Source organism: Haliotis rubra, unplaced genomic scaffold, assembly GCF_003918875.1.
Source record: "Haliotis rubra isolate DU_JTF1 unplaced genomic scaffold, ASM391887v1 Scf252, whole genome shotgun sequence".
Lineage (NCBI taxonomy): Eukaryota > Metazoa > Mollusca > Gastropoda > Lepetellida > Haliotidae > Haliotis > Haliotis rubra.
In genome coordinates, this window is record NW_025766581.1 from 818,260 (window position 1) to 844,394 (window position 26,135).

General features: G+C 41.6%; 1 protein-coding gene across 3 annotated transcripts; it reads right to left on the reverse strand.

Annotated features, from left to right (window-relative positions):
• LOC124279573 (trans-Golgi network integral membrane protein TGN38-like) lies at positions 1-26,135 on the reverse strand. Of its 3 annotated transcripts, XM_046715413.1 has the most exons (6): positions 25,328-26,135; positions 6,484-6,511; positions 5,473-5,645; positions 4,768-5,354; positions 3,306-3,401; positions 1-1,219 (listed from the first exon to the last, which is right to left on the reverse strand). In XM_046715413.1, exons 1-6 carry the CDS (start codon positions 25,842-25,844, stop codon positions 1,211-1,213), a joined length of 1,410 nt encoding a protein of 469 aa, XP_046571369.1. In that variant the 5' UTR covers positions 25,845-26,135; the 3' UTR covers positions 1-1,210. The 3 variants fall into 3 exon arrangements, with proteins under 3 accessions (XP_046571369.1, XP_046571370.1, XP_046571368.1); XM_046715414.1 differs by lacking the exon at positions 1-1,219 and having other exon boundaries at positions 2,585-3,401; positions 5,602-5,645; XM_046715412.1 differs by lacking the exon at positions 1-1,219 and having other exon boundaries at positions 2,585-3,401.

A 26,135-nucleotide genomic window follows, 5' to 3' on the forward strand; every position in this document is an offset into this window, starting at 1 on the left:
TATAATCAAGGTCGTGGGTAATGGAATGTCCAGGTAAATTAGTTCATTGTGTTCATTAAAAAAATAAGTGCTATTATGTCATTGTGAGGGTATAATAAGCATATTAGTTCTGATATATATACATGGTGAGTGCACAATCATCCAGACAATGAGCCCTGGTCATGGACAAGGTATGAAGCAAGTATGTGTCACAATACACTAAGCATGCTAAGTGCCTATGATCAATATGAAACTGTCAGTCTTTCAGCCAATATATACTGAGCAACATTAGAAACGCACCACCCATATAATACGAAATATCCCCGTCAGACTGAAATGTACCCATAATATCTGAGCATCGTCGGTGCAATTTAGTGTGGTGTGTTTCTAATGTTGTTCAGTATACTTCTGACACTGAAAACAAATCCTAAAGATCAGACAAATCCTGTTTATCAATATTATAAAACCAACACAATATGTCAGCATGGCCAGCAAGATGTTAACTAAGACAAACTTGGAAAGGCTGACATTTTGGTTGTAATTGTTGTAATACTGTAGTGAGTTATGAAATCGAATTTCAAAAATTTTCCACAAAATATCACAGGCACTTGGGAGAATCTACATGATCTACCAATACTAATCTGTCCCAGAACCACATGAAAACCTAAACATCATCTAAGAAAATCATAACACATCTCAAATATTTACCATCAAAGCTGTATAAAAAATATAATCTGAAAACAATTGTCATTTGGTTGTGAAAAATATCATGGTGACAGAAGTCTTACATTTAGGAAAAAATAAACTACCCTGGAATCAGAAACCAATATTCAGAGTCACATCTACTTTTTTCAACAAAATAAACACAATCGATGCCTAAAGAAACATGGTCCATCACCTACACGATTCACCTGAGAATGAAGAACTTTAATTTTCAAAACTTGCAGGACGTTATAAGATACCGACATCATTTTCTAAATCAAGACTTATATTTCTAAATTATTCAACATATCCAAATCTGAAACTAAACTAAGATTTTAAGTAGTTAGTGGTTGTGAAATATAGGTGGGAGATGTTTAAACACTAAAGGCTATGACCAATGCAGGATCATGTCCATAACCGATGAACATGATGCTGGTAACCATGGAAACCAAATACCCCAAAACCTGCCACGACACCTCTCCTGGGATGCAGTTGTTAGGAGTGGGTGCCATCATTTTTCATCCTCAAGTCACACTGACTGAAAATACACAAGAAACAGGAGGTCTTTACCTAGAAGATGATGGCGCAACAGACATTCACGCAACAACACATGATAGGAGTATCAACCTATACTTAAAGGCACAATGTCACACATTTTCGACAATATTTTGGACCATATTGTACATATTGGGGAATATGCACTCACTTTAGCATCCTATTGATGCATTAAAAGACTTATTATCCCTTACGACTTGCCTGAAATCGATAATTGAAACTTTGAGATGGACAGAAAAACAGAGAACACTTGCCATGTATGGAATGTAAACAATTGCTCCGTACATCGAAAACTGTCACACGCGATGGATTTCACTTGAAATAATGTTCAGCCAGTAGGGGGCGCTAGAATATATTTAATGCAACATTGCATTTATTCGTTCGAACTTTTTTAATTTAATATTGTAATATAAATACATAATTTGGTTTTAATAAATTATATGGGAGCTTCCCTGAGGGCTGATAGTTAATATTATTGAGAGAAGTGCATTATTTTTTTAGGAAAATGTGGTGTGACATTATGCCTATAATTCCTTGCATAGCACAACTAATATCAGTATGTCTTTCACTGACATTGTCATTCTAACTGAATGCAATCATGTCATAGTGGTCTCCCTTTGATCAAGAGGTAGAAGTCCTTGTATGAGAGGAGTACTTTTTGCGATGTTCTTTAATCCAATGATGATATTAGCGACAAAGGTCTGTCTCACCACCTCCATTTACTTCATTTCAAATGTGTGATGTGGAAAATAGTTTGTCTCATGACAAACATCACAAGCTTTATGTGAAATCAAACATCATTATCATTAAGAAAGAGACACTTCTGTCATGATTGTCAGTGTAGAAGTTGGGAGGGGAATGAACGCGAGTTTGGTGTTATGCTGTCTGTATGTATATTCCAGCTATATCAAGGCAAGATACGGAAGACCCATAGTCTGGGCAGCTACAGTGGGACCACACTATGATGGACCCATGACATAACTACAGATCTGTGATACTGATGTAACACTCACTTCCAGTAAGCTGAACATGCATTGACGATGGTGTGTTAATACTAGCGGAGACTGATTGCAAAAATAGGGTCAAGAAAGATATAGTACATTATAAAATTAGCAATATTATCAACTGAAACTTCACATATTTAAACATGTATAGTCGCAAGTCCTTAATATTGGTAGCATTCTCCATAATGAGGAGCAAGTTTGATAACAGATCTAAAAATTCTTTTGGTTAAGATTGTTTAGAAGATGAAAAAGTGGTTGCTTCAAGTTAGTGGAATTAACGTTTTTTGTTAACGTTTTTTGTCAGATTGTGTCTCTTTAAACATTTTTGAATTCTTCTACTTGTCAAATGACACATTATCTTTCATGATCTATTGACCAGTTTGGACAAGGCTATAGAACTACTATCAGCATGGTCGGTTCCTTACGCAGTTAGTGTCTCAAAGATGAATAACCATTACTGGCTTTGTCATGTAACCATGGTAACAGCTTTCTGACAAGTTCTTGTCCTAAATAGTCTAATTAAGAAACTAGAATCCAAACCAAATGTGACAAATGCTGACTACAGTTATATAAATCATCAACATTCACCATAACACATCTGATGTCAGTAAATGGAATGAACAAATACATTTCAGGTTTGAATTTTTAGCAGAAACATGCTAAAAGTTCTCAGCCTTCACTATAAATAGAACTCTTTTCCTCACTAGACGCAAGTATTATTTCCAAAATACATTGTAATACAATGATAAACATGATAAAGAAAATATGAACTTGGACAGAACATTTAAAAAAATCATTTGATAGGCATTCTAGAACTTATTAGAAGTTGGTGAATCAATAACAACGCATGAAACAATACGGAGAACAAGTTGGTGCCCATTAAATCCTATGCTTTTTCAGAAACAAAACCATGAAAATATTTCCTACTATTTTGTATCAAAACAATCTATATACAGTCTGTCCGGTGAAAACTTGTTTCTTGGTATCCAACAGTGCAAATGATGAAATGAGAAATCAGTATATGAAGTTCTTAGCCGAGGTGGACTTGTCGAGTGACGGCATCACCTCTTCAACGTTGCTCTGTAGTTTCTTGTACTCAGCGCCACCATTGGTCCGCCGCCTCCCTCGACCGCTGCGACCCTCGATGATGAAAGCAATTATCTGTCAAGCAAACATCACCATTTCAATCGAAAAATAGAATAAAAATATGCATTTGAACATTTGACTTTCATGAATCAATCCCGATATCTTAATTTCATTGAAAGAGAGAGTCCTTGATGGGTGACCGTTTAGTTTTTTCTATGCCTGCCCCACAACGGCTACTCAACAATATTCCAGCTATATGGCGGGTAATAATGGCCTTGATTGTCTGTAAATTTGGCGCTAATGGACACATTATTATTATTATATTCCAGCTGTCTGTAAATAATCGAGTCTGGACCAGATAATCCAATGATCAACAGCACGAGCATCGATCTACTCAATAGGGATACAATGACATGTACCACCCTGTAGCTTGACCACCCGATTCCGCTAATTGTCTGTTACGACAAGCATGGGTTACTGAAGAACAATTCTAACCCGGATCTCCAATAGTCAAGTGGTAAATGTCTCTTATTCCTACACCAAGCAATCCTATTAGAATCCTGAGTCCAGGAATGTATAACCTGATAACACAAGTCATAACATATTGCAAGTGTTTTGATGGCAGTTTGATCAGCTAACCCAGAGTTTTTATTTCCATAAACCAAACATTACAATAGGCTGGGTCCACTGTTACCATGGTTACTGCTGTTCCCTGACTGCATGAAAATGATTGTGTTCCATCGTGCTGAACAATGTCACTGATTTTGTGCTGTTGTCTACAGGTTTTTAAAGTGTCCAGAGATAAATATTGTACGTGAAGTTATCATTGTTGAAATAATCATCATGCAGTTTTAAATGTGAAAAAACACTGCATTACGCAGGGATGGAAATAACCCATTGCCCGACGTCCGAGTCCAGTTTTTTTTTCTGTCCGGCAAACAAATTTGTATATCACACTTTACCGGTGTCCAGTTGACTTTCCAATGTTAATTATGTTGTTTATCTAAACAATCAGCAAGAAAATGGTCGGTAAAGTGGAAAAATTCTCAGGGCAAGTGACTTTACATGTGCCACTGTGCCGGAGTACACTAGCAATTTTAAAGTTGTTTCCACCCCTGATTATGGCAATTTTACAAAGAATACACATCATATTAACCTTAAGACACCAATAATCCTAACGATAATTTGATATCAATTCTTGGAACAACAAGAATTTGAAACTGTCAAATGGAAGAACTTGTTCTTCTTCGGCAAAATATCATCCAAGCGATCTAGACAAATTCATGGACACAGGTTTTATACAAGCAGACTTATCTGTAAAAAATGTATTACTACTGTTTAGTCTAGAGTACATAAATGAAATTGCAATCGAAGCAGTCTGTAACCATGGCAACGTGTTTAACTATGGTAACTATGCCTACCAACATAACAGCACTATTACCTTTTGTTTATTGTGGAATACCACATAGCCAGCAATACACAGAACCACAGCTGTCAGGAAGTAAGCCATGAAGTTACCAGATGAAGGAGCATCGTACTCCTTTTCAAGTTTCTTTATCAGTGACTTCCCAGTATCAGCATGGACAACAGGCTGCCCTGTCTGGCCGTCCCCAGGTACCCGAAAATCGCCGTCCTCCTTTTTGGTGACTGTTTCACCGACAACAACATGGCCCTTAGTGTTTGGTATTCTGTCCGTTTTCACTGTAGTTGTGGTTTCAGTATTGATGTTCGAAGTTCCTGTTGTAGGGGCGGTTTTGCTCCCAGTGCCAACCATCAAGGTCAGGTCCACACCCTCTTTCTTTTGGCCACTGACACCATTTTTGTTATTATTCGTCAAAGATGGCAGTGTTTTAGCAGAACCATTGTCAGCTTTCGGTACAGCATTTACAGTTACTCCTGGATTGTCACCTTCATTGGTATGATCCACTCTTTTATCAGCTGTAACATTTTTATTTTTCTGCGCATCTTCCGATCGACTAGTCGGCCCACTCTCACTAATTCTAGTACCATCAGTAGAGTCAGAACCACCATTACCACGATTAGGTCCACCAGTAGGTCTAACATTACCACCATTAAGTCCACCATTAAGTCCACCAGTACCACCATTAAGTCCACCAGTACCACCATTAGGGTACACCATTACCACCATTAGGTCCACCAGTACCACCATTAGGTACACCAGTACCACCATTAGGTACACCAGTACCACCATTAGGTACACCAGTACCACCATTAGGTCCACCAGTACCACCACCATTAGGTACACCAGTACCACCATTAGGTCCACCAGTACCACCATTAGGTACACCAGTACCACCATTAGGTACACCAGTACCACCATTAGGTACACCAGTACCACCATTAGGTACACCAGTACCACCATTAGGTACACCAGTACCACCATTAGGTACACCAGTACCACCATTAGGTACACCAGTACCACCATTAGGTACACCAGTACCACCATTAGGTACACCAGTACCACCATTAGGTACACCAGTACCACCATTAGGTACACCAGTACCACCATTAGGTCCACCAGTACCACCCACCATTAGGTACACCAGTACCACCATTAGGTACACCAGTACCACCATTAGGTACACCAGTACCACCATTAGGTACACCAGTACCACCATTAGGGTACACCAGTACCACCATTAGGTACACCAGTACCACCATTAGGTACACCAGTACCACCATTAGGTACACCAGTACCACCATTAGGTACACCAGTACCACCATTAGGTACACCAGTACCACCATTAAGTACACCAGTACCACCATTAGGTACACCATTAGGTACACCAGTACCACCATTAGGTACACCAGTACCACCATTAGGTACACCAGTACCACCATTAGGTACACCAGTACCACCATTAGTCCACCAGTACCACCATTAGGTCCACCAGTACCACCATTAAGTACACCAGTACCACCATTAGGTACACCAGTACCACCATTAAGTCCACCAGTACCACCATTAAGTCTACCAGTACCACCATTAGGTACACCAGTACCACCATTAGGTACACCAGTACCACCATTAGGTACACCAGTACCACCATTAGATATGGTTGCATTTTTTGATCTGGAACCACCAGTAGTTCCAGTTCCTGCATTAGTTCTGGCATCATCATTTGGTACAATGCCACCTCTTTGTTCAGTAGCAAGAATTGTTTCTGAAAGAATAAAACAAATGAAACAAACATTTGGAGGATCATGATGAATACAAAAGGAACACATACCATTGCAAGAATAGTATGACCAGAAATTATTGAGAATTTTAGGAATATGTTTAATTCAATTTCTAGTATAAACAACCTTCACCAGCTATCAAGTGCAAGGTTTCATTCAAGAGAGACAACTCTGTTAATCCTTTTTCATTAGTTTGTGAAGAGTTATCCCCCTTTGTTTACTTGCTAGCAGACAACATTTTCAGTGATCCTCAGTATGGATGATTTAGAGAAGAGGAAGTTCATTTGGGACTATTATAACAAGGACATCAGATCAGCTAAAGTGATTTCAAGTAGAACAGGCATCCCTTTGTTCACTGTTTATCGTGTTTTGAATGCAAATAGTGCAAATGGATATGGCATTGAGCACCAGGGAGGTGCAGGTAGGCCCAGAAAACTGACTGTCGGTGACAGGAGGCGGCTTGGTATTCTTGTTTCTAAAAACAAACGAAGGAGTTTAGAAAACTTAAGGCTGGATATGATTGATAGAGGAACTGTGGCAGTCTGTAAGGAGACAATTAGAACTGGGCTGCATGCAATGGATTGGCAGAAAAGTCGAGGAATTCCTTCACCGATCATGAAACCTGAACAAAAGGAGCGAAGGTTGAACTGGTGCTTACAGTATAGAAATTTTAACTGGGACAATGTGATTTTCTCAGATGAAAGTTCTGTGTGGCTGTTTCCTAATACACTGAAATTCTGGACCAAACAAATTGAAAACCTTTGTATCAGCACCCAAAGTACAGTTTGAAATTTAACGTGTGGGGTGGCATATCTGTGTTAGGGGCAACACTCCTCTGTGTATTTGAAGGGAATATGAACAGTGAGTGGTACACAGATATTCTCGAGGGACATTTACTTCCATCTGCTCACGTGTTCTATGGAACTTTTTGGATTTTCCAGCAGGACAACGACCCAAAACATTGTTCAAAGCATTCAGGCCTGGTTTCGGACCCAAAATATGACATTATTAGATTGGCCAAGCTATAGCCCTGACCTAAATCCAATAGAAAATGTTTGGGGACTTATGAAGGAGAGTGTCAATAAGAAAAATCTGACAAATATTGCTGAAATGAAGGAAGAGGTGGTCCGATATTGGGACAGCATGGACCACGACTTTCTAACTTCTTTGATCAGTAGTATGCCCCGCAGCATTGAAGCCTGCATTTCTGCCCATGGTGACTTGACAAAATACTAACTGTTCACCTGACTTTGAATGTGGAGTTATGTTCTGCTAATATTCACATTTAATACGTGAGTAATGAGTGAAAAAAATATGTAAATTTCTGATTAAAATTGATATTTTATACTTATCCTGACTCATGCTTAATTGCTTGTCTTCTTCTTGCGAACTATAGTGGAACACTTGAATCCCCCTTTGAAGCTCCCTTCAAAAAAGTGGACGTAAAATCACTCACCCCATTAGTCTCCCTTTACCCCATCTTTGGCGCCAAAAGTTGGTCACATGATCAGCCATGCTTGTCAACTCTCTCCGTATATTCGAGCCCAACACTTGGATTTGCAGGGAAATCCAGAGTGCCATGAGGGGAGGTTGGGAGGGCTAACCTCATGAGTCAGGATAAGTATAAAATATCAATTTTAATCAGAAAATTACATATTTTTCCTTATCCTGACTCATGCTTAATTGCTTGCAGAATCAGACGGAATCGGTGGTGGGTCAAGCCACTCTGGATTCTCTGCTGATTTACGTCCTTATACCCCCTTGGGAACTTCTAATGGTATTTGTCCTTTCTTCCAGCTTCTTCTGATGAGTAGGGGGACCACAACTTGTCAGATTTATCCTGGAATATCTTCTCCTGACATTCTGTGTGGATTTATGCAACTCCATCTCTTGATGCTTGCATCAAGTGGAGAAGCGACCCTACATCGTGTACAAGTAAGTCCTTACAAGTACAGGGTCCATCACTCATGCTAGCCTGTCCTAGACATGCGCATGGACTTTAAAACCGTAACTCTGTTGAGTGTTGGCTTTCACAAGTCACGTGACAAAGGGGTGAGATTTATCTCAGCGTCTTTGAGGTACTGTCAATTGTTGTGCTACAACAAGGGGCCCAAACTGGTGGATGCCGGAGACGTCCTCTGTAGCCATGTCTCTGAGGTAGTGGTTGGCAAACACTGTCTCCAATCTCCAAAAGGAGCCCTCCATTATTGTTGAGATAGAGCAGTTTCCATGCAGAGCTAGTGTGGATGCCAGTGCTCTGACTTCATGAGGATTGGAGGCTCGTGGAGGATCAAGTCCTGCTGCTTTATAGGCTTTAAATAAGACGGCTCTCATCCATATTGATATAGTCGTACGTGAGACTTCTGTTGGTGTCTCCGTGGATAGAGGGATGAAAAGGCTCTTGAATTTTCGTCTCCTCAATTTAGACCTTTGTAGATATATTTTCAATGCTCTGACTGGACATAAGGATCGATCTTGAGTATCCTGTGGTCCTAATATCGACGAAAGTGCTGGGATATGGAATTGTCTGTCTGGTTGACCGGGCAGTAGATTCTTTGCTATAAAATCCCATCTTAGTCCCAGATGCACTGTGTCACGATGCGCGTCAAATCTTGTTATTCCGAAGTCTAGAGCATGAATTTCTGACATCCTTGCCACTGTTGCTAGGGCTACGAGGAACAGGGTTTTATGAGTTAATTTCTCATATGATGTCCTTTCTAGTGGTTCATAATCTTCACTGTTAAGATGCTGTAAAACCAAATTGAGATCCCAAGCGGGCTCCTTGAATTTCCTTTGTTGGTCTTCCAACTTGAATGAGCGTAGTAGTGCCAGTATCTCTGGTACTTTGGTCAGTTTTATACCTGTTTTCATCGTGATAACTGTGCTCAAAGCTGCTAGGTATGTAGAGAGTGTAGATCCCTTTAATCGTTTTGTCTGTCTGAGATGACAAAGATATTCCGCCACTTGAGGATGTGTTGCTTCCATCGCAGTGAAGCCTTTATTCCGTGCATATTTCTCAAAACTTTGCCACTTGTCATCATCATACAAGGTACGGGTTGATCTACGTAAGGCTAAAGTTACTGCTTTGGCCGCATTGGTGGAATATCCTCTTTTCTTCAATCAAGTCGTGATACGCTCCATGTGTATAGCTGAAACATTGTTGGGTTTCTGTGTACTTGTTTGGTGTGTGGATGAATCAGTAGATTTGGCCACTTTGGAAGTTGTAGGATTGGATTTCCTATATCTTGTATGAGGTTGGGGAACCACTCTCTCGCTGGCCAACAAGGCACAACCAAAATCAGTTGTAACTTGTTCGTCACCTTGATTTTCTGTAATACCTTAGTACCTTCCACTGGTAGTGACGTCCGTTGAATAGGAATCGGAGGTATCTCTTTGAGTCCTGATGTATTGGGATGTGAAGATACGCCATCCTGTAGATCTATGCTGGCTAGATAATCTGACGAACTGATGATCAGTCTGAGTTGTGGAAGATGTACCATTTTGAATCTTGCGAGCCTTCTTAGATAATCCTGGTTGAATTTCTTCATGTTGTAAATCAGTCGGAACTTTTCCTTGGAATTTTTCTTTGGAACTAGAAAAATTGGGGAGTAAAAACTGGGTGTGACGATGTTTATTTCTTCGACTGCCTTCTTGTCGAGTAGAGTTGTAATGGCATCGAGTAATTTCTCCTTCTGATCGGGAGCATAGTTGTACAACTGAGGAGTGCTTGTTAAAGGTGGAACTGCTTGTAGTTCTATCTTGTATCCTCTCGACGAAAAGAATCCTTATATCCCTTGGAAGTGCCATATTTCTTGTCTCTAGCTCTCTGAATTCCTGCAAATTTAGATTTGCCAGAGTAGCGCTGCGATGTCTGTCTGATAACGCTGGCCAGTGTATCGATGGACTTGATCATCATCACTTCTCTGGACTCCTTCGTAACTTCTTTTGCCACGTCCCCCATCTCCCCTGCGAATATATTCGTTGCTGCCCATGGAGCTCTGAATAACAGTTTGGTGAACTTCTCACTCCATTTACAAGATGATAGTAGACCTTGTCTTTTTAGCAGCGTTAATCCCGCCGATGTAGACGCTAAATGTCCGGACATGAACTGTTGGTCTTTCCTTTGGGTCAGTAAGGCTGAGTAGATCATTCGATCTTCTTCAGATGTTGAGTTTGCAAACTTCGCAATTAGGGTTTCGTTGATGGCTCTTGATCTGGCTTAACCAAAGAAGGTACGTCTAGTGGTTGTGTCTAGTTGCGCTAGCTTCTTGTCCTCCACTTTATAAGTCCTGATGCGAGCGTCATTGATGAGTTCCATTCATCATGAATGGTTCCATGTCGTGTAGTGAAAAAGGTGGAATGCTTTGACTTTGATACTTTGTTGCCTTCTTGAAGGCTGAACTGAGGTTGTCTGGGACGTCCAATACAGGGTCTATGGGTGGTAGCGTCAGCGTGTCAAAATCGTCGTTAGACATCATGTACGTGTATGCTTCATTATTCTCTTTAGATGGTGATGCAAGCTCTAAACCATTAGCCATCCAGGATTTAATCTCTGTGTCGGAGAAAATAATTCCCCCATCATCTTCAGGTTTAGATGTGTCTTGTTCTGAAGATCGTTGCCGTTGGTCCTGATCTTAAGGTGGAGATCTATGTGTATGCCTGCGCGAAGGCACTCATGAGTGCCTTCCTGGAGATGTGGAAGGTGATCTGCATCTGCGTGGCAACCACCATGAAGACCTTCCTGAAGACCTGCGCGAATGTGATCTGTCTCTGTGAGCTGTATGCCTTCGTGAAGGTGTATTCTCTCTTCTACGGGACGTTCCCGCAGAGTCTGAGGATGAGGATGATCTGGGATGCCTTCGCGAATGTTCCTCGTCTATTGCAGGAGCCTCTTCATAATTGTTCCTTCCTTCGCGAATGCCTTCGCAGATGCTGTCTTCTGGACTGTTGTCTCCATGAGTGTCTTCACGAGTGGTTCTTCCGCGAATGCATTCGCGAGTGCCGTCACAAGTGTTGCTGTCACGAGTGCTGTCTTCTTCATCAACGTTCCCTTCACACAGGTTGCTTCCTTCATCCCGATGAGGTGTAGACGATGCTTGTCCTCCTTGCAGATTCGTCTGCTTCTCTGCAGCCTTCTCCTGTGCAAACCTTCGTTCCATCAGGTCCATCATCTGCTGGGTAAACTGCTGCATAAAGATGCCCGGATTGAAGGTCTGCGCTGATAACTGGTGGTGGTGTACAGATGACGCCGCATCTGACAGTGCTGAGGTGTCATCTAAGGACTGCCTGTCCTCCCTGGTATCTGCAGTCTGCGTAGATAGGACGTCTGATTGCGTTGATATAGTTGCTGACGTCAGTGTAGAAGAAGATCTCGTCTTCTTCCTCACCGGTACTTCAGGGATGAGGATCGGCGGCTCATCGTAAACGTCTGCTTCGTCCAATGGGTTGATATCTGCAGCGAGGGACCTCGACGTCTTCTTTGCCCCCACAGACGACTTGACCGAAGACGGCTTAGTCTTCACAGCAGACGATGTCCAGGTCTTCTTGGACTGCGACGAGGGTTGTTGAACCGATGACGATCTCTCCCTAGGGCCCGGAAACCTCATTCCTCTGCTCTGAAGACGCCACCGGCAGCTCACTGGAATGATGTACCTCGACAGACAACAACCCACGGTTATTTACGCATTCACCCTGTTGAGACATGACTTGTAATTGTCGCCTCAACCTGTCCTTGGCACGTCTATGAACAGAATATAAATAATTAGAAACTTCAATTTGAGGATAAATGTTGACAAAGTTTACAGCGAAAGCTGGAAGAACATATAGGAGTGCAGTTAGGACATAAAGAATGCGGATCAGCAGCTGACAACCTAAACCTGCAAGAAATGCAAGTCTTCATGAAATGTTAACAAGTTGAAACATGTTGTCAACAATGTGAAAAAACGGACAAATTTAGAATAAATTTCAAACCATATTGCTGGTAAATCCTTGCTAAAGCCCTTATACAGCTTAATTTAGTATAAAAGCCTAAATTCAAAGGATATATGCCGTATAGGGGACCCAGGCGCTCTCACAACCGTCCAATAGGGCGAAGGAGGAGAGAGTGACAAGCATGGCTGATCATGTGACCAACTTTTGGCGCCAAAGATGGGGAAAAGGGAGACTACTGGGGTGAGTGATTTTACGTCCACTTGTTTGAAGGGACCTTCAAAAGGGGATTCAAGTGTTCCACTATAGTTCGCAAGAAGAAGAAGACAAGCAATTAAGCATGAGTCAGGATAAGGAAAAATAAAAAAATTACAATCTTTAAATTCTCAATAATTTCTGGTTGTACTGTATCACTGCATCTTCTACATTAAATCATGTCAATGATTATTGATTATCAATGTCTATAGTCTGAACTGATAGCCAGCACTACAATACATGCTGTGTGTTGCCATTGTACTTTGTCGTCATGGTACAGTCATGGTAACAAGCCTTCATTGTAGTCGCGGTTACGGATTGGCATTTATTCAATCTACATGGAAAATAAGACTGATTCTACTAACGCCATGATCAGTGATTATGTAGCCCATTATCATGATTATGGACAGAAACAAGAGTACAAGACATTATATGCTAAAACAAAACAGTGCATCATCAAAATCATGAGTGAGTTTAGTCTTAAGCCGCTTTTAGCAATATTCCCTCAATATCACAGGGGGGCACAAGAAATGGGCTTCAGACATTGTACCCATGTGGGGAATCGAGCCCTGATCTTTGGCGTGACGAGCAAACGCTGTAAGCTGGAAAGCAGATGCTTCATAAATGCATTATTACTATTATTATTACTATTAACCATTTTCCCATACTTATATTTGAAGACAAAGAATAACATTCAATGTTAAAACTTTTAAGAAAACAGAATCTGTCATGAAGTTTTGTCTCTGACTGAAATGAATAAATACTGAAAGAAAAGAGTTTTGTCTCTAGTCCTTGGCTTTTACTAGTCTTGTTCAAATCTGAGTGGTGTATAGGATACTGCAAAATCTGCATCTGACTTAAGAGGAATGTTGCTGAAAGATGATGTATCAACAACAAGTGGATGTTAGATAGTAGTAGTTTAGTGCAGGTCACCCCAAACTGTAACCTCAAGTCATGGGAGTATGTAGAGGGTAATGTCCGAAGTAACTCTCCATTCCTTAAAAATAATTGAGCAGAGGCCCCGGAGGGGCTGAGGCACATTCTTTTTAAGGAATGGAGAGATACGACGATATTACCCTACTTAAATTACATTCAAAGTATTGGGAATATTTCTATTATCAAAATTAAATGTCAAAATGACAAAATGAAGACTTAAATTTGAAAGCGGTACACATCGCTCCATTCCTGAAAGGTAATGGAACGAGCAGACAATGGAATGACGTCACAAATGTAATTTAATAGGACCTCCTTTCCGATGAAAAGCCTGTTTTGATTTCCTTTTCTTTTGTCAATCAAACAACCCTTTATGATCAAACACACTTTCATCTTAAGCAATAAATACTTTTTGTCTAATTCTTGAGGCACTGTTGGGTGAGATGCCATCTTGGGTACTCTATCTCATCTCTTGACCCTCAGACCCATGAAGATCTGGGTTAGAATTAATCTTCAGTAACCCATGCTTGTCGTAAGAGGCGACTAACGGGATCGGGTGGTCAGGCTCGCTGACTTGGTTGACACACGCCATCGGTTCCCAATTGCATAGATCGATGCTCATGCAGTTGATCACTGGATTGTCTGGTCTGGCTAGATTATTTACAGACCGCCGCCATATAGCTGGAATATTGCTAAGTGCGGTGTAAAACTAAACTCACCCTCTCTTGACCTATAATACAGCATTACTACCATTAGATCATCAGGAAGATGTTTAGATTTTTTACGCATTCACACAGATTTAAATAATGTCTCAAACCATGATAATGTATAATTTTTATGGTTGAACAAACCATTTCATGCAAGTTATCCTGAGCACATGGATCATCAGATTCTTTATCTTTACAATCCTCGTACAATCATATATTTTACTGCAACTTCTTTCTCTTCCTAGATATTGATAAACAAGCCATGCATAGTTACCTCAATGGAATGCACACAAATGACCTGGCCACCAATTTCTCCACTTTTCATGTTTTCGCCACTATGTCACACATGGAAGTTGGCAGAAATTGTCAAAAAATATCTGATAGTGTTCGTTGATAATCTGTGATTCCAATGACATAAGTTTCAATACAAATTTCCACATGCAAGGATTTCTGTGTCCACATGAAAATTACCGTACTTGTTTTGTGTGATTTCTTAAACACTTTTACTCATGTCAAAGGATGAAATATTCAAAAAGATCGATTTGAATTCCTAAACAAGGGAATGGAAATTGAAAATTGCTTTTGGTTTCATAAAAAAAGTCGGTAGCCTATGAGCACTGAAGTGATCACATTAGGGGTGAAATGATACACTCTTACCATGGTAAGGTACATGTTGGGGTACAAGGTGTTTGGTATATGAAACGTAATCGCCAACAAAGTCAGCCGCATAAGCCTCTCAGCCACCGCGACTTCAACAAGTCAGACAACTGGTAGTCTAGACTGCGGACTTTGTGGAAAGTCCCAGTGGCTGAGCGGGTTAGGCGGCTGACTTTGTGAGCTAGCGATTAGGTGCTGGATTCTTAGGGTGTGGGTTTGCATCCCGGATGGGACTCAACCCAAAAAGTACTAGAAATTGTACTTGACTAAAAAAGTGTAATCCCAAATATAACATATGTTACAAATATGTAATTTTCTGAATAAAATTGATATTTTATACTTATCCTGACTCATGCTCTTTTGCTTGTCTTCTTCTTCTTGCGAACATAGTGGAACACTTGTATCTCCCTAATTGAAGCTCCCTTCAATGTAAAATCACTAATTAGTACTCACCAAGAGTTGCTCCCTTTCGATTATTGCGGAAAGACGACGCCACCTCTTCCCACATGCTTCACTCTCTCCTGTTTAACAAGCCCGACACTTGAATTTACAGGGAAATCCAAAGTGTCATGTGGGGAGGATGGAAGGGCTTACCTCATGAGTCAGGATAAGTATAAAATATCAATTTTATTCAGAAAATTACATATTTTTCCTTATCCTGACTCATGCTCTTTTGCTTGTAGAATCCTACGGAAGCGGAGGTGGGAACAGATACTTTGGATTTTAATTAGTGATTTTTATATGTAGTAACCCCCTACAGGAACTTCATAACGGCACTGTAATTAAGATAATTCCTGCTGCTATAATACATAAGTTGTACCAGCTGCCATAGATGGGGGTACTACAATATTAAGATAATATGATAATAATAATAATAATAATAATAATAATAATAATCAGGATCACCCGAACCCTCTCTGCTGCATGCAATCTTTAATCTGTAACAAATAATAATAATAATAATAATAACGTCAAGTTACAAGGGGGAGGAGTTATTGAGCATCTTGTGGAAGATCAGGCCTACACCTATCTTGGAATGCAAGTTCGAGACAAGTTCCAGAATGCCCAAATTCAAGACAAACTTCGAGCCGAGTACAAATCTCGCTTAAAGAAAATGTGGAGCTCAGAGCTAAATGCTCGAAACAAGGTCAAAGCCACCAATACTTTTGCTGTGCCTGTCCTCTCCTATTCCTTTGGAGTAGTTGACTGGACGAAACAAGACATCCAGAGTCTTGACCGCCTGACCAGGAGGATCATGTCTGATAACAGAGCCCACCACCCTCGTTCCTCTCTTAACCGTTTATATATGCCAATCAATTCTGTAGGTCGGGGTTTGATTAATGTGGAGGCTCTTCATGACAGAATTTTATTGTGTACTTTTGAACATATTTATTTATCGGATGATCCTCTGGTGATGCATGTCAAGACTCATGATGAAAACAAGGAATTCCACAGCTATTTTAAGCGTGCCAAGGTTGTTGGACTGAATCTGAAATATGAGGTTGACTTTGCTGATGGCAATGTACTGCTGGACGGTACAGCGATGGGAGTAAACCAGGTGAAGTCCTTCACCAAGTCTGCCCAGAGTCAGTCTTTTGTGGAGAAGCTTTCTGAGAAGCCATTGCATCGCGTGTACATGCAGTGTGTGGAACAGAATAGCAATCCCACCGACTCCTTCGCCTGGATGAAGTCGGCTGGTCTTAAATGTGAAACTGAGGGCTTCCTTTTTGCTGCTCAGGACCAGTCACTTCCCACTCGTAATCGCCTAAATGTGATTCTTAAAGAAAATATCAACATGAAATGTCGACTTTGCAATGAATTCACAGAGACTGTCCAACACCTTGTCAGTGGATGCCCTTCCTTGGCACAAACAGCATATCTTAAACGACATGATGGCATGGCTCGTTGCTTTTACTACCGTCTCCGACATGCCTGTGGTTTTGACTCCGAAGTCCATCCATGGTACGACCCTGAACATGTCCAGGGCGTCATGGAAAATGATACTTTCAAACTACTCTGGAATAGGCCCATATGCAGCCTGAGGAGAATTCCAGCCAACAAACCTGATCTTGTCCTTTTTGATAAAGCCAATGAATGTATATATATCATTGAATTTTCTGTCCCTTTTGACACCAATGTGATTGGCAAGATTCAGGAAAAGCATACTAAGTATGCGGACCTCGCCTTTGAAATGTCTCGCTTGCATCCCAAGTACACTGTCGTCAGGCTCCCCATTGTTCTCAGTGCACTAGGTTTGGTACCTCCTGGTCTCTTGGCGCAGATCAGGAGAGTGCCCGGGTTCTCCACCGGGAGCACAGCCCTTCTGACACTCTGGGTAATGCAGAAGGCTGCAGTGTTGGGGAGTCTTCATATTGTCCGGAAAGTTCTTGGTGGGTTCGACTAGGCAGCGTTTCCTGGGAGAAGTCCCATTCGCTGTCTGGGCTGCGTGTAGAGGGGGCGAGGGCCCTGAGCTGATGATTAGCCTTACCAGCCTGACTGTGCCAGGATCACCCGAACCCTCTCTGCTGCATATTATAATTAATCTGTAAAACATAATAATAATAAGGCGACTCCAAAGTGGAGAAGCGACCTAAATGTACATGTAACACAAGTACTGGGCTTAAGACTAATGTAGGCTTAAGATATACATAAATAGCAAAAACTCAGTAGAGTTGTAAGCTAGATAATACTGATATAGTATATACAGAAATAATCTCGTGAGACTATGTCTCATCATCTGCGAGGAACTGTCAACTGCTGTGCGAGGACTAAGGGACCGAAATGGTGAATACCTGAGACGTCCTCGGTGGCGATATCTCTCAGATAGTGGTTAGCAAACACCATGTCGGATTTCCAAAAGCAGCCCTCCATAATGGTATTCAACAAGGAATTTCCGTGTAGAGCGAGTGTCGAAGCCAGTGCTCTAATTTCATGGGGATTAGATGCTCTTGGAGGGTCGAGTCCTGCAGCCTCGTAGGCTTGAAGTTTGACAGTTCTGATCCATATCGATATCGTGGTACGAGAGACTTCCGTCCGAGTCGCTGTCGAAAGAGGGATGAATAACCGCTTGAGTTTTCATTGCCTCGTTTTGGATCGTTGTAGATAAACTTTGAGTGCTCTCACTGGGCATAATGATAGGTCAAGCGTATCATGAGGATCGAGGAAAGTGCAGGGACGTGGAATAATCTGTCTGGTTGACCTGGCAGTTGATTCTTGGTGATAAAGTCCCATCTCAGTCCCATATGCACTGTGTTTTTATTGTCATCGAAACGTGATCTCTCGTAATCTAGAGCGTGAATTTCTGACATCCTGGCTGCCGTTGCTAGGGATAGCAGGAACAGTGTTTTCTGCGTCAGAAATTCGAACGATGTTGATTCCAGTGGTTCATAAGCCTCACTTGTGAGGTGTTGGAACACTATATTTAGATCCCATGCTGGAGCGCGAAACCTCTGTTTCTGATCCTCCAATCGGAATGAACGAAGCAAGGCCAGTAACTCTGGTGTTTTCGTTAGCTTGGCACCCGTCCTCATAGTTATCACTGAACTCAGTGCTGCGAGATATGTTGACAGTGTCAAGCCTTTTAGACGTTTAGTTTGTAGTAAGTGACAAAGGTAGTCTGCCTCTTGAGGATGTGTAGCATTTCTCGGGTAAATCCCTTTTTAGCAGCGTATATCTCAAAACTGTGTCACTTGTCATGATACAAGTTGCGTGTAGCATTGCGTAAAGCAAGCGTGACTGCTTTCGCCGCACTGGCTGAGTAACCTCTCTTGTTTAAACACGCTTTAATACAATCCATACGTGAAGTTGGAATGCTTCTGGGTTTTCGTGCGCTTATTTTGTGTGAGGATGTACTAGTAGATTCGTACACTCTGGTAGTTGCAGTAGAAGCAGTCCTAGGTCTTGTATGCGAATAGGAATTCCTATTCTCGCTGGTCAAAAGGCCTGCCCCAAATAGTTGTGGGTCTCTCGCCTGACTGATTTCTGCAATACCCTAGGTATTAGAGCTGGTGGAGAACACGTAAGTGTTTTAGACCTAGGCAGGAGATGCTTTGCATGTCCGTTGCCCCTGTGTTATCAGTTGAACCTTGTGGGGAAGAGATCTCTTCAAGGTTCAACCATCTCTTATATTATCTGTTTGAAGATCTCTGAATGTAGCATCCAGTCTGTTGAGAGTGGCTGCGTTGGACACCATAGTGTACTGCTAACACATTCTTGGTTCTTGGAATGTGGCGTATTCTGCTATGGACAGTCAGTTTGACTGTTATGCTTATCAACTGAAAGCAGAGGTCCAGAAGGTTTGCCAACTTTGTTGATCCTTCTGTGAATGTAGACCGTCACTGTGGAGGTGACTGTGTGTACCGTTAGATGAGCATTTATAAAAAAGCTGATCCGGTGGAGTATGGCGTTTATTGCTGCTTTCATTTCCAGCCTGTGGAAGTGCAGATCGTCTCTGCTATGGTCCATATCCCAGCTGACATATTGTTGTCAAGGTGTGCTCCCACTCTAGGAGAGATGCTTCCCCATAGAGATGCGTCTTGTACTGCGACTCCGCTAATTAGGTGCGTCTGCAACCCTCCTCGCAAGGAGTTCACCATATATTGATATGGGTTATAATCTGTCCGGATCGTCCGGTTGTACATTCGTGAAGACCAGTAGTGGGGGTAATTATAATTCTCTTTGCATTTCATGTCTTGTGCTGACGTGCGAAACCCCAACAGATTCCGCCACTTCGTAGTAAAAACGGAGAGAGTAGTGCTTGAGAAACAAGAACTTGTATCTATATCCTACGATCTTGACGCCCATACCGTGTCTGTAAGGAAATGAAACGATTGGCCGACTCTGTGACTGCCATCGTTGAAACTTGATGTAAAAATCGCCCGGCTGCCGTGCCCTCGTCTTTAATTTGACAGGGGAGGTCTCTAACCCCATGAAGGCAGCCAAATCATGATGGTCTAACTGGACTGTAATGGAGGCGTTCCTCGCTCACTGACATGTTGTTGTCACTTGCAACCCATGTCTTGAACTGTGAACTACGTCCGACCTCTGCGCAGGGCGTTGTCCCTCGTGGTCCAATCAAAACAAAGCATTTTGATTCTGTAGGCTAGCCGCGCTGTGATGTCACCAGTGTAGCAGGAAAAAGATCCTTGTATAATCTAGTGCCGTCGTTGATATTTGATCAATCGTTGGTCTTGTCCGTAACTTTCCGAAGTTACACGAGTGACCACGTGTGTCGAGGGTTAAATGGTAAACGCGTGAATATTTCACCGCGTAATATCAATGCTGGGTAGGTTATTTTCCTGGCTGCTGTGACTGTTACTTCAGTCTTGAAGATAATGCCGTCGTCCTTATATATAGGCTCAATTAAACTTTTACGTTGTCAGATTGTAGACTGCATACATCAATGAAGCGTCGTAATTGTAGAATTAATGCTGAACTTGTAAATTTTTTCTCAGGGAATCATTGACGATTATGTATTTTTCTCGCTGTAGCAAGGCTGCTGTTCAATTCCGCCATTGAAATTGTCTGCAGATCTGTCCGAAGGTGAAGATCTCTATAAGGCCATGAATCTTCTAATGTAGATATATCAATCTATGTGAATCCCGTCCTGGATTCCGTCTGATGGTCCGTGCTAGTGATGAATTCTGACAAGAGTATCTCTCTTGTACTGTATTACCTATCTTCCGTCTGTGTACCGATGAAGATTTTTTCCTTCTAGGATGATGCTACTTTATGTCCTAGTTGTATAACCTTGACGATCTGCGTAGTGATCTGCGTAGTGGTCAACTTGGTGTGACTGTATGGCACCTTGCATGTAGATAATCGTTTCGTAGTCCGGAATTGCCTATCTGGCAATATATACGGAAATGGTGATTCCCGTGATGATCTGTGAAGTGTCGTTGATGTCCTTGATGTAGGTAGTCGGCCTGAAGATCCTTTATTAGGCTCTTCATCTGTTGACAGTCTCTGAAGATAGCGCCGTCCTTCGCGTAACTTGTAGACTATAAGTAACGTTCTGTTCGCGAAGGCTCATCTGAGTCCGTACTTGGGGAGTGGCGACTGGTCCTTTGCGAACGCCTTCGCGAACGCTGGTCGTCTGATTCTGTATCCGGGGATGGAAGAATTCTCCTTCTCGAATCCCTTCGCGAAAGCTGATTCCGCATCTGGGGGATGGCAACTGGTCCTTCGCGAACGCCTTCGCAGAAAGCTGGTCGTCTGATTCTTTCTTCTTCCAAAATGCCTTCGCGAACGCTGATTCCGCATCTGGGGGATGTCGACTGGTCCTTCGCGAACGCTGGTGGTCCGATTCTGTATCCAGGGATGGCGATTCCTCCTTCGCGAACGCCATCGCAAATGCTGATCGTCCGTGTCCGCTGCAGGGGATGGTTGAGTCGACCTTCGCGAAGGCTGGTCTGTAGTGTAGATCTGCTGCCAGATGTCACCTTGATGAAGGGTCCCTCAGAGACGACGTCTGCGTTGGAACCTTCGCGAAGGCTCGGGACCTCGTTGTGGGCTGTGACTTCTTCTCCAGGCCGTAACGTTGATCATCTTCTGCATAACGTCCCCCGGTTTGAAGGTCTGCGGTGGTAGTAGCGCTGCCCTTTCTGCGCTGATAGCGGCGCGGTCCACAGGCGCTTATCTGTTGTCATCGTAGATACCTCGGGTACCGTGGAGATCTCGCGCTGAAGTCACCGGGTGACTGGTCATTACTTGTGATGAATCTCGGGAAGATGATTGGTTGATCATCGCAGAGTCCCTGTACCGTCAACGGAACAATCTCGGCAGAGAAAGTTCTTGTAGTCTGCGCAGACGTCCCCATAGAGTTGTCGTCATCTAAGGGGTGTGTAGCTTTCTCTGGGTAGAGGATGGTGTCTATACATCGTCTGCGAAGTTGTAGACGCTGCCCTATCTGCGTTGGTGGTGACGGGACCCATGGGAAGATCATCAGTCATCAGCGTTGATACATCGGGCTGATTGTGGATCTGCGCTGACATCACTGTAGCTGATACCAGTCGTCTCTTGTGATGAACCTCGGGAATGATGAGCGGCTGCTCATCATACAGGCCCTGTTCTGCGACGGGAACAATCTCGGCTGAGAAAGTTCGTGTGGCCTGCGCTGGCTTCCCCTTGGTGGTAGACGCTGCCCTGGGGGTACGGATTCTGCGCTGAAATGTAGATGCCCTCTTAGTCTAGACTGCGACGACGGGATGTCTGGTGATGCAGGTCGCTACTTGGAGACGGTGGACTGCATCCCACGCCTCTCCTCCAAGAGAACTCCAGCTGAACACCAGACGGGAGGGGATCATCCGACAGCAGTTGACTTGAGAGGGATTCAGACGCATATCCATGCCTGGATATAGCTTACGTGACCTATCTGCTGCGCGTCTATAAACGCAAAGTAAATATTTGTTAGAACCAGAATTAGATAATTTATTACAGCAACTGCAACGTGAAATAAATGAACATGATACAGTACAGCTAGGGCATATTAAATGCAGATCAGCAGCAGAAAAACGCAACCTGCAAACAGTAAAGATTTTCATCAACGTAAACTACTGAACAATCACGGCGTCCCGTGCATAAACAGCAGTAAATAATAATAATAATTATCAAAACATAATGTTGAAGGATACTAGGTAAACCTCTATAAGGGATTTGTAGAGGTAATTAAATAAAAATAATCAAAGGATATAGTGCCGTAGGGAGACAGGCGCTCTCACATCTTGCTCACTGGGCGAAGAAGGAGAGAGTGAAGCATGTGGGAAGAGGTGGCGCCGTCTTTCCCGCGCAATCGGGAAGGGGAGCAACTCTTGGTGAGTACTAATTAGTGATTTTACATTGAAGGGAGCTTCAATTAGGGAGATACAAGTGTTCCACTATGTTCGCAAGAAGAAGAAGACAAGCAAAAGAGCACGCGTCAGGATAAGGAAAAATATACATATTACATTTCATAATGTAAGAATTCTGCACAGTTTCAGAGAATCATATTCATTACATAGCTGATATACAACAGACACTGTACATTGTTTACTAAATGTTGAGTTGTATACATTTCCATATACGTGTAAAATTGCGTATATGTATAGAAATTATTAATGATTATCAATATGAAATTTGTGTTATCAATAATACCGTACATATCGTGACAGAAAAGTTTTTATTTTCTCACTCACTACACAAAGTAAGCTTTTTATTCATGTTCTGCTTTTTCTAAATTAAGTTCAGAATGCTCTTTTGTTAGTAATCCATGCAGAACGAGTTACCACTCACTAGTGCAGAACTGCTGTGAAATATATTGATCTCTTTCACACTTTTTGGTCATTTTTGTTCAAAGGTACGTCTCAGATATTTACCGATTTATGATCTATATTAATAGCCATCTCGATATTATACTCTGATGCATTGTGATTCAATAGCCGATATAGGGTATGATACAAAGTGCATACAGTAATTTCTTTATGCAATTAGCATGATAAGTATGAACAATATACATCTCATGAAAAAAAATATTTGATACAGCTTCAATGCATTGATTTTGGATGGTGCATCAATCCTTAGATATTTGAATAGGGTATTTTACTAATAAAATCACCGCCAGGCACTTTGATCCAAGAATAGAAAAAGGGTCAAACATATTCTCTATAGACATAATGATAAAGGCTTTGATTCTCCCATACTATGCAGTTCTCACTTATCTTAAATCTCAAGGCACCTTGCCATCAGCTGTATATGTTTCAGTGCTGCACTGTGATGAGTGAGTGAGTTTAGTTTTTTGCTGCGCTCAGCAATATTCCAGCTATATGATCCAGGGATCAACTGCATGAGTTACTTTCTTAAAGTCAATTGCCCTGAGGAAAGTGACTTTTAAAAAAGTTTAAAACCCCTGATCATACATGTACAACATTCAACTTGAATTGGTTGTCTTTCTAACAATATCTTATTTTAGTAAATCTAATGTACATGCACTGCCTAGCCATCGGTAAATGTGTGGATTCCAATTTCGTTTATTTTCTTCATAATTTGTAATATTTGAGCACCTGAAAATGGCAGGTAAAGTCAAGTAAGCACTAGTGGTGTTCCGATTAAATTGAAATAATAGAAGATTGGTCGCGGTAACCAAACGACCAAGCAATCCATCACATTTTCTCATAATCGAAGACAAACGTTTTGGAACTACTGTTTCGGTCTTTGAAACACTTGACGATAGAACAAATCTTTGAAGTTGTCAGTGCATGAAAACCTGTTTAATTCTTAGAAAATTCATTTCACTAACTGAAAGTCATGACTAGATATGACTCCAGGACGTTTATGTTCATGATATATTAGTCATCACTTTCAAGTAGCAAGTTGCATCATGTTATATTTATCTGCAATAACAACCTGGATACCTTCATTATTTGTTACGAGGAAGGAATGCAAAGAGAGGAACATGTGCAGCACGTGCACAAGTGCCCCCAAAGTTATTGATTAATTGACCTGTGCCGTCTCCATCCTTTCTCACACACCTTGCAGTCCCTTTCTCTGCACTCCTCCTTCATAACAAACAGTGAACTGTGTCAATATTTGAATGCTAGTTTGTTAAACAACTTATTTATTTTTACGACATATTTCTGCAAAAGTTGGTCTGGTGTTTTGATTATTATCAGTGTTTCATTGATTATTATATGTTTATTAGTTTTTGGGTTAGATTGCAATTCATCAGTCCGCTTTTGAGGTAAACGGACTATAACTTCAACTGATTCATGACCTGACCTGTAGGCACAGGGCCGAAAATCACCACATTGACAGATGAAAAGAGTTTGTTACCACCAGGAGACGATTGCTACTGGTGGCTATTTTGCCAACATGTGAAGTTTGTTTTAAATACCTCCGATGTAGCTACGAGATAACTCATAGTAGCAAATTCTGTTACATTTGATAACACAAGTATATTTGTGGTAGGTAGTCAACATGTTAAGGGCGAATGTAAATCTCATCGCACTTAAAGGATGGCAAAAACAAGAGAGGGAGGATATGTTCCCATGGGACCAGGAGCATTAACGTGTCAATTGTTATTTAGTATCGTCAGATTATATGTTTTTGAACTTCATAAGCTTTCTGATTCACTATTTAATCTCGCTCTAACGAGGTGTTTTGTGCAACGCATTGTTTATACTTGGGTTTTAGATTCAGTTGCCTTTAATAGGTTAGAACTTGGTTTACAGTTGTTCAAACATTAGCAAGAAAACTACAATTGTTATTAAGCTTCGGAAAAACCAGGATAAGAGGATAATATTTAATATGTTCTAATTTGTGCCACTCAAATCGTGTTATTTTACTTACCATAAGCAATTATTGAAACGTAGATGAATTCACACAGCTTTTCTGAAGTATCCTTTTTACATGACACTTCACACTTGACATCTGGCGGCAGGAAGGAACTTAAGAGTTCGGAAGCGTTTTTGTTTCCGTCACGTCTTGTACAAAAAGGTACTTTCTCTTTGTCATACTTGAGGAACTCAACAGTCATTTGCTTATCGATTTGGTCCCTTTTGTCTTGATTGACGATAGTTTGGTTACACATATACAGGGTTAGATCGATCATATTTCGACATAACAGTGATAGGTCTCTGTCCGTACGACTGTCTTTGCATACTTCATAGAACGGTTTTGCCGACGGCCCTGATAAAAGGTATCCATTCGAAAACTTTGGGAATTTGCAGCTTGTCATCAAATCCATATATTCTGCGTACTGGTCATCCTCCTCGACCGTTTCGTCACCTTGTACTCTGATGAAACACACAGTTAACATCAACATCCATCCAATTCGGGTAATAGCTCGTGTGTTGATAGCCGCCATGTTGTCAGCGTGGATGAACGAGCTCCTAAGGGAGATAATTCTTGTAATGATTTGCTGTAATATTTTGCGATTTGTACACGTTTGCGTAAATTGCAAACTAGTTGTTAAAGTCAAGACCACTCTTCTGCATTACCTTTCATACATATCTGAGTACTTCTCAAGTCAAAATACACCAGGAAACTATGCCACTCAAGTCTTGACAATATATATACCCCGGTAAATGATGAGAAAACAGAAGTCAGTTCAAGTCAGCTTGGCAACTGCGACCCACTACAAGGATACAAGCCAAAA

Excerpts from the sequence above, each read along its gene's own strand:
- LOC124279573 (XM_046715412.1), bottom strand. The coding sequence starts at position 25,844 with ATGGCGGCTATCAACACACGAGCTATTACCCGAATTGGATGGATGTTG. Across the intron at positions 5,355-5,472 it reads TGGTACTGGTGGACCTAATG|GTGGTTCTGACTCTACTGAT; the intron begins GTGGTAATGGTG and ends ATCGTGGTAATG. Across the intron at positions 3,402-4,767 it reads TATTCCACAATAAACAAAAG|ATAATTGCTTTCATCATCGA; the intron begins GTAATAGTGCTG and ends TTTGCTTGACAG.